This window comes from Austrofundulus limnaeus, unplaced genomic scaffold (genome assembly GCF_001266775.1).
Source record: "Austrofundulus limnaeus strain Quisiro unplaced genomic scaffold, Austrofundulus_limnaeus-1.0 Scaffold38, whole genome shotgun sequence".
NCBI lineage: Eukaryota > Metazoa > Chordata > Actinopteri > Cyprinodontiformes > Rivulidae > Austrofundulus > Austrofundulus limnaeus.
The window spans coordinates 101,873-109,747 of record NW_013952440.1 but is presented as its reverse complement, the minus strand read 5'-3'; the positions used below and the strand labels follow the sequence as shown (position 1 = coordinate 109,747).

At 39.1% G+C, this 7,875-nt stretch overlaps 2 protein-coding genes and 1 long non-coding RNA gene across 3 annotated transcripts in view; 2 read left to right on the top strand and 1 right to left on the bottom strand.

Moving 5' to 3' along the window:
* Nucleotides 1-491: 491 nt before the first annotated feature.
* gdpd3a (glycerophosphodiester phosphodiesterase domain containing 3a) lies at nt 492-4,601 on the top strand (the record flags this gene model as incomplete). Its single annotated transcript, XM_014006873.1, is given in 8 exon segments — nt 492-627; nt 955-1,000; nt 1,331-1,449; nt 1,529-1,618; nt 1,994-2,127; nt 2,281-2,340; nt 2,541-2,592; nt 4,098-4,601. Coding segments are annotated over 8 exon segments (766 nt in total), but the record flags the coding sequence as incomplete, so codon positions are not given.
* On the bottom strand, nt 4,080-5,005 carry LOC106516480 (uncharacterized). The gene is made up of 2 exons (XR_001310106.1): nt 4,763-5,005; nt 4,080-4,201 (listed from the first exon to the last, which is right to left on the bottom strand). It is a non-coding gene; the product is annotated as an uncharacterized LOC106516480 (long non-coding RNA).
* A 735-nt stretch (nt 5,006-5,740) lies between these two features.
* ypel3 (yippee-like 3) overlaps nt 5,741-7,875 on the top strand; it is a 3,703-nt gene continuing 1,568 nt past the window's right edge. The window contains exons 1-4 of the mRNA XM_014006872.1: nt 5,741-6,070; nt 6,849-6,967; nt 7,139-7,182; nt 7,691-7,799. Coding sequence (XP_013862326.1) covers nt 6,851-6,967; nt 7,139-7,182; nt 7,691-7,799 — 270 coding nt within the window. The 5' untranslated portion in view covers nt 5,741-6,070; nt 6,849-6,850. The remainder of the gene's footprint in view (nt 6,071-6,848; nt 6,968-7,138; nt 7,183-7,690; nt 7,800-7,875) is intronic.

Genomic DNA, 7,875 nt, shown 5'->3' with positions numbered 1-7,875 from the left:
AAGCTAGCCTAAGAATCTTAGAAGCTGAGCTAACTAGCAGCAGCTATGTGAGCTCAGGTTTAGAGGTGACTATCGCGAGGTGAAGGGCGATAGAACTGAGGAATGACACTGGTGACTCCGAACTTATAGGGTGAAGGCGGAGCCTGTTACCCGACATTCAACGTCGCCACGTCACCGGTCTAAAGACGTGATTAGAGGTGGCTTCAGCCAGGCGCGCGAGGGCACGCCTGTCCCATATACAACTGTGTGTTGTACTGAGTGAAATGACTGAAAAGGAACCCCATGACATACCTCAGCTAGCAAAAAGTGTTTCTCATTGTATGCCCATCTTTGAAATGCCAAATGCAAACCCCACCCCACTTGTCAATTAACTGGGAGTGGCACCTGGGGTGGCCAATCAGGTGCCACGGATGGCAAGCGCCACCCAGGCAGCCCCTCTGGCTCCGCCCCTGGAGATAAAGAATGTTAATTGTCACTGTCTTCCTCTTCAGTGCTGTGCAGCAGGGCACATGTATGCTAGAGATGGACTGTCACCTGACAAAGGACGGACACGTCGTGGTGTCTCATGACGAGAACCTGGAGAGGCAGACGGGACGGGACGTCACCATTTCCTCCCTCAACCTGGAGGTGGGACATCCTGCAGAGGAGTTTACAGGAAACACACAGAAAAAAAGCTGTTTATCAAAGAACCGATTTTGTATTTTTGTGAAGAAACCAACAATCAAAAGGAAGAAGCTGGAACTGCTTCTTTTGTGAACGATGTGGTTAAAGCTGCTCTGAGCTGAAGAACTTTGAAGTTTAAACAGAACAATCCCTCCAATGTTCCTCCTGTTCTTTATACACATGTAACAAGAACAATAAATGAAGCAGCTGGGAGTATCCTACAGTGAACATTATTTTCTTTATTTTATCAATATCATTGTGATAAAACTTTTATTTTAATTTTTTTTTTAGGATTTGCCTCTGTATAAGGAGAAACTGGAGGTGACATTTTATGCAGGTCAGGACATTTTCTTTTTTTATTTTTCTTGTTGATCAATCATTGACTAAAATATGTTTAATGAAGGAGTTGGTCTCTGTGTGTGTACCTGGTTCTTCTTACCTTTTCAGGTATGAACACCTAACTTGTCAGGACTAGTAGTTTTTTGGGCCAAAGCCCAGTCCTAATATGGTGGAACAACATTTTCAGGATAGCTTTAGGACTAGGGGGTGGTAATCGTCGGCCTTTAGGCTACAGAGATGAATGAAAGTTAAATGGGTGGTTCTACTAAGGATAAAAAACAAACTTGTGTGTGATGTCTCCTTACTTTTCACACCTCTGAGCCTTCAGGTCGGTACAGCAGTGGCATGGACAGGAAGATTTCTCTGCTGGAGGACGTTTTCAGGAAGTTTCCTGAGGTGCCTGTGAGTGTGGAGATTAAAGAAAACAACCTGGAGCTGATTGAAAAGGTACTATAATTGTGAACTCTCAAAAAAGATCTAATGATAAAAATTGTGAAGCAATGATGTGTTTATTTTGATTATGCAGGTTTCGGCCTTGGTTAGACGCTACAACAGAGAGGGCATCACTGTGTGGGCCTCYGTACAGTCCTCTATCTTGAAGGAGTGCCGCAGAATCGTACGTTGACCAGTAGAGGGAGACAAAACCACCAGTTTGACCTTTTTTACAGCTTCCTGCTGCACATCCACCAACAAGCCAGCGATAAATTATGTCTCTTCGTGTGTCTGTTAGCAAAATATCTCATAAAGCACAAAGTAGATTTTAATGAAACTCTTGGGAAGCACTTATCACATGCACATTTACAACTGATTAATGTTTGGAGTTATTCTGATTCAAGATGGCTGCCATTGCTCTGATCAGCCTGAGCGCACACAACTGACTCTAATGCTGTCAGTTTTACACACATTGAGCTCAAACTGAGCGTGTTAGTTGCATTAGTCATTGTACTGGTGTTGGCATCCAGCGATCGACTGGTTCTGTGTGTTCTTGTAGAACAGCTCCATGCCCTACAGTTTCTCCATGGCTCGAGGCGTTTTGCTGCTGCTCCTCTTCTACACCGGCCTGCTGCCCTTTGTGCCACTGGGAGAGAGTTTACTGCAGTTTTACCTGCCACAAGTCATCAACAGGTGGGATTACAGAGTGTGTGTTATTTACACGTAAAGGTATTTTCTGCTAAGTTACACCAATGTAATGTCGAACGGAGTTTCTCTGCTCTGACTTGATTGCGTTTACTGCAGCTGTTTGAAATATTTATCTCTTTTTATCTCTGCAAACTGGAGGAGGTACATTCCTACGGAGAGATTCCTTCAGAACAACCTGGTCATAATTTTGTTACAAAAGTAAGTTGAGTTATTTTGTAAATCTACTGTGTAACTTACAAGGATCACTGACAAAATGGTGCAAACGTACACTAATATATATTTACACTAAAGCCAGTAGAATTACTCAAAGTGAGCACATATAAAAGTGAAGAGCCTGTGATGAAATGAAGCAGATACCCAACACTGTGATTTTTTTTCCCTAATGATTGTCTTTTTAGAATCGCTATGAGGAAAAGTCTTTTTAAACACCTCGCTGCTCGTGGAATACAGGTATGACGTTAATGTTCGATACTATAAACAAGAAAAGTATAAACAAACAGTTCTTAAATATTCTACAGTCACATGAAAAATTAAGATCAGCCTCTTGGAATTCGAGGGTATTTTGTATCGGGACACAATAAAATCCTGGTCTTTACCAAGTTCTAAAAATGATTTTGTTTATTAGACAAATTTAAAGGCAATATGGAAAAGCAACCGAACTTTTCTGTAGCGCTTTAGAGCTTCACGTGGCTGTGGAGGAATTTGGGCCTCGGTTCATTGAAGTTTGCAGACATCCCGTCACAGCATTACAGTCAGAAGTCTGGACTTTGACTGGATCGTTGCAACGCTTTGATTCTTCTTTTCAGACGTTCTTGTTGTGAATTTGTTGCCAGGTTTGGGATCATTGTCCTGTTGCATCAGGACCCAGTTTGGTCCGAGCTTCAGGACAGATGATCTCAGATTTGATGGTCAACTCGTAGACAAAACGAGCCCAAACCATCAAGCCTCCACCACCATGCTCGTCAGCTGCTATGAGGTGTTTGTGAATTTCACAGAGAGTTTTTTGTTTAATATATAATAACATGATGCACTCTGTCGTGTATTTTTTCCCACTTGAACTTACAGTGGATTAGAACCTGATGAAGACCGGTCTGTTTCTTTTATGCCCAGATACATAAAATCCTAGAGTTGAAAGAAAGTGCCCTTCCTTGTTTCCCACGACTGCACTCACTGTAATGTAATAAAAATAAAACTATGAAGCTGTCTTTAGAAAGAATAGAAATGACAGGATTCATGTAACAATAGCTTCCCATGCAGCTGTTTGTATGAAAGACAAGTCATTCATCTGAACTGTAGATGTTAGTATTTGTGACCCATCACATCGAAACGAGGATTAAGTCCAGAAGTTGTAAATGGAGAAAAAGGCAAATATCGTGTTTTGACTAAAATGTTAACAAAAATTGCATTTTGTCAAAATACAATGAATAAAAGCCTTATCAATGTATCATTTGAATGAACTGTCTGAAATATAATCATAAAACTAAAATTTGAAGCTTTTTTTAGCAGTGCCAACAAAAAAACTAATTTTGAGGAAAAACGCCTTAAAATTTGGAGATTTTCCCTGTGAGCTAACAAAGTTTTGTTTCTTTTCAGCTGGGAAATCTCAATATTCAAAAAAATTTGAGGTTTCCTCTTTGTAAGGACATCAAAAAATTCCTCATTAAAATGACATAAAATTAGGATTCAGACCAAATATTTATGTATTATTGTAACCAACAAGACAAATTGAGTCATATATATGGATTTAATTATATTAGAATGATCCAGGTATCAAAATGTAGCTTTTAAAGCCAAGAATCTGAAAATGTAATTAGGTCATTTTGACCAAATTTGACTTAATCCTCATTTCGATATGATGGGTCACATATTTTAATAAAAATGATACTCTGTTAGCAAAATCCACCAATAAAACATGAGTGTAATGTCTCAACACGTTGTATTATCTGTAATTGTAGGTGCATTTATTTGTTTGCAACGAAGATGAAGACATAAAAGCAGCGTTAGAACTGGGAGCCACAGGAGTGATGACGGACTATCCATCGCTTCTCACCAGCTACTTCTGCAGAAACAGAAGACAGGATTAATCTCAAAGCCTGAATTACTGTGAAAAGGCATTGCACAACCACCATAGACCATTTAAAGACATTGATAGAGGGTGTTTAAATCATCATTTAAACCTTGATGAGATTAGTTGAGCGTTGTGTCTGAACAGCAGAGAACAATGCTTTCATTCAGCTCTTTACTGTGAAGAAAGCTTTAATYATTGCTGACACGATCACTTGTTTACAGTGCGACCTACACTTTGATCACCTCCGCTGACTGGCTTTAATTAGAGCAGCACTTGAAGAATCTGTTGATTGCTTTTGTTTGCAAAATGTTTCCAGGAGTGAATATGTAACCAGTTGGACCCTATCATCTGGCAATCGATAAGAGACTAAATAAACTTTGTTTTGACCGACTCTGTTAGTTTCTGTTACTGGAAACATAAAGAATGCTACTGTATAAACACATATTCACACACATATATATACATATCTATATATATATATATATAAAATGAGAATTTGTCCTGTTTTAGTCTTCCTAACTGATGAGGGTTTACATGTGCAGTGAACCTCACCTGCGCCCTTGTTTTTCCCAGGCAGCTCTGGTCAAAGTCCGGCCACGCCGCTGTGATAATAATTGACCAGTCTGTTGGAGAAACAAAGACTCTATTTTTCTGACCTGGTTGGCTGCTGTGTCGAGTGTGCTGAGGAAAACGAGACGTAAAGCTATGATAAAATAATGAAAGCAAAAACTTGAATGTATGACTCCGTAAATAAGTGGTTTTTAATATTTATAGGAATATGTGGATGTTGAAAATAACTGGATTTACAATTGTAGTGAACACAATTACTATTCCCTATCTTAGTACAGGGAAGACTGAAACAAATTATGTATAATTTATTAAATTTTTGATTTGCTGAGTCATATATATTATAATTTATACTTATATTTGACACAAGCTTACCACTTGAAAACAATCCGTATTTTTGATCACGGATCTTAGATATTTAGGTATTTTTTCAGACCGAACACAGCAATAAGAATTGCAAATAAAATTGTTTTGATTTAATTAAATGCAAATAAGGTCATAAAACTACAGATAAGCATATCCCCACTTGTCAAAAACACAAAGTATAACAGGTAATTCATAACAATGTACATTGGGTATGAAATTATTTGGATGATTTTCTGTAGGAGTACAAAAGTGCTGAGGAATGTAAACTAACAAAATGCAAACTAACCAAGAAGCCACAACCAGCATCTCCTTTAAACATCCTTCCTGGAAAAAGATGGACATTTTCTAAATTTGGACAAGTGTCTCTTGTTGCATTTGGTCAATATTTTCATTTTGACTTTTATTCTAAAGCAACAAGTGAGAAAATGGAAACCCTTTCACTTATTTCCCTAAAACTGGACCAAGAAGGATAGCCATAAAAGGTTCATGAGAGCTCGAATCTGATTGGTTGACCCATATTCTGAACGCGAGCTCTGATTGGTTAGTAGGGTTTGTTTTGCACTCTTCACACTTCCGCCATCTGTGTGTGTTTTCATAAACAAAACAATTTCTCTCCCGCCAGGGAAACGTTTTGCTCTCTCGCTGTCACCCTGCCAGGTTTGTTGTGTCCTAGCGAAGGCCGTGGATAAACTGGGGGGGGAAAAAAACAGTTTTTGGAAACTCAGCAAAACGGGCCAACAGAAACGAGGTGTTCGACAGTGTTTTTTTTAACCTTTTTTGTCCGAACCATCAGCGCGTGGTGAGCTGTTGTTGCACCGATCTGAAGGCTGAACAAAGCGTCCTGCCTGCGTTTTTTAATCAACTAGTTATCGCTTATCACTCGTTCTGACACGATTCATAAACTCAAAAGAGCTTCGGTGTTGTCAGGTAAGAGGAAACGAGAGGAAACCCACCGAAGTGCTAATTTGATCAGCTGCTTTGACCGTTCGAAGCTAGCATGCTAACTGTTTTGTTGCTAACAGAGTTATCAGCTGGTGTTGGATCAATAAGTAAGCAACTTAGTCTGTTTTTCTAGATCTGAACGGAGCACAAACAGTACTGCATGTGTAAAACTGGGATATTTGTTATAAAATAAATAGTTCTAAAGCAGGAAGCAAGCTAGTGAACTGAGTTCCTGCTCTTTCACTTACAACATAAAACAAATACAAGAAAATGCTTAAAATTGTGCAGGTTATTTGTTTCTCCACAATGTCACTACTAACAAATACATAACTGAACAGGGATAATGACATGCAGTGATTTATATTTGTTTTGCGTTTTAAAAAGTCCAGAGTTTTTGTTTTGTTTTGACCTCATATATGAAGTCAGCAGCAAGGTGCATTTCCTCATCATGCTACACAAACAACTCCTGACTCTGTGTGGGTAAAACTTCACACTGATTATGAAATCTTGGATCTTTTTTATGGCCATCCAGTAATAACAAAAGCTATTTTCAGCYCTGACAGCTGTTTTAGATTTATGAAGTTGCACATTAAAGGCAGCTGCAGTCAAGCTTGTAACCTGTTTAAATGCCTAGACTTCCTAGATAACAAGACTACTTTAGTAGTTTTTAACTTGTCTAATTTGCTTAACTAGATGAAAGCCAAGAATTTGATCTGGGATATTTCATACAATAATAATAATAATAAATCTACTTTCCCCTCAGACATGGTGAAGCTAACCAAGGCTAAGACTTTCCAGGCCTACCTGGATTCCTGCCACCGCCGTTACAGCTGCGTGCACTGCCGCGCCCATCTGGCAAACCACGACGATCTCATCTCCAAGGTAAATGCGCTGCAGGGCTTTTGTTTTTTTGAGTATCATCATTTTTAGGTGGCATGTTAACCACTTGACAGTTAATTAGAAGCAGAAATCATTTTTAAATGGATTTCACGTTCTGACACACATGCTGTGTTTGTTTCCTCCTGATTTCATGTTTGATCTTTTGTCTCCTAGTCTTTCCAAGGCAGTCAAGGACGAGCCTACCTCTTCAACTCTGTGTGAGTATTTTAGGTATTTGCGCAACAAATGTAGCTATTTGTGAGTTTTAAAAGCACACTTCCCTCAAACAATGCCACGAACCAGTTCAGTAAATCTATGGTATGTTTTCCCAGCACATTTTGGTGTTCTCTTGAAAAACTGGTTCCTAGAATTAGATGTGTTTACACAAATCATGGTGTCAACGACTCATTAGATTTTTTCCAAATTAAACCTTGAAGTCAGTTTGTTTCACTCAAGTCACACTCCTCCTGGGTTAGTGGGTCAGGAGTGAACTCAAGGAAGTGAGCTGATTAAACAGTAGCTCCTAATCTGACATCAGCATCTGTTTGATCTTTTTGCACGTTCATTAGCTTTTCATTCAAATCAGATCCTAGGACATAATAAAAAAGTTGTTCTTGTGCTGTGCATTTAATGATATAACAAGTATTGTTTATGTCATTAAAGTTCTTCATGTTCCATTGATCAGCTTCTCTTTGAGGACGCTGCGTTTTGTTTTTGTGTTTTTAGGGTGAATGTTGGCTGTGGTCCTGCAGAGGAGAGATTGCTGCTCACAGGACTTCACGCTGTGGCCGACATCTACTGTGAAAACTGTCACACTACGCTGGGCTGGAAATATGTAAGTCAGTGAAAGTTCACAAGCTCTGATGGCATCTGTGGTGCATTCATTCTGAATCACAACTTGACCTAAAGGA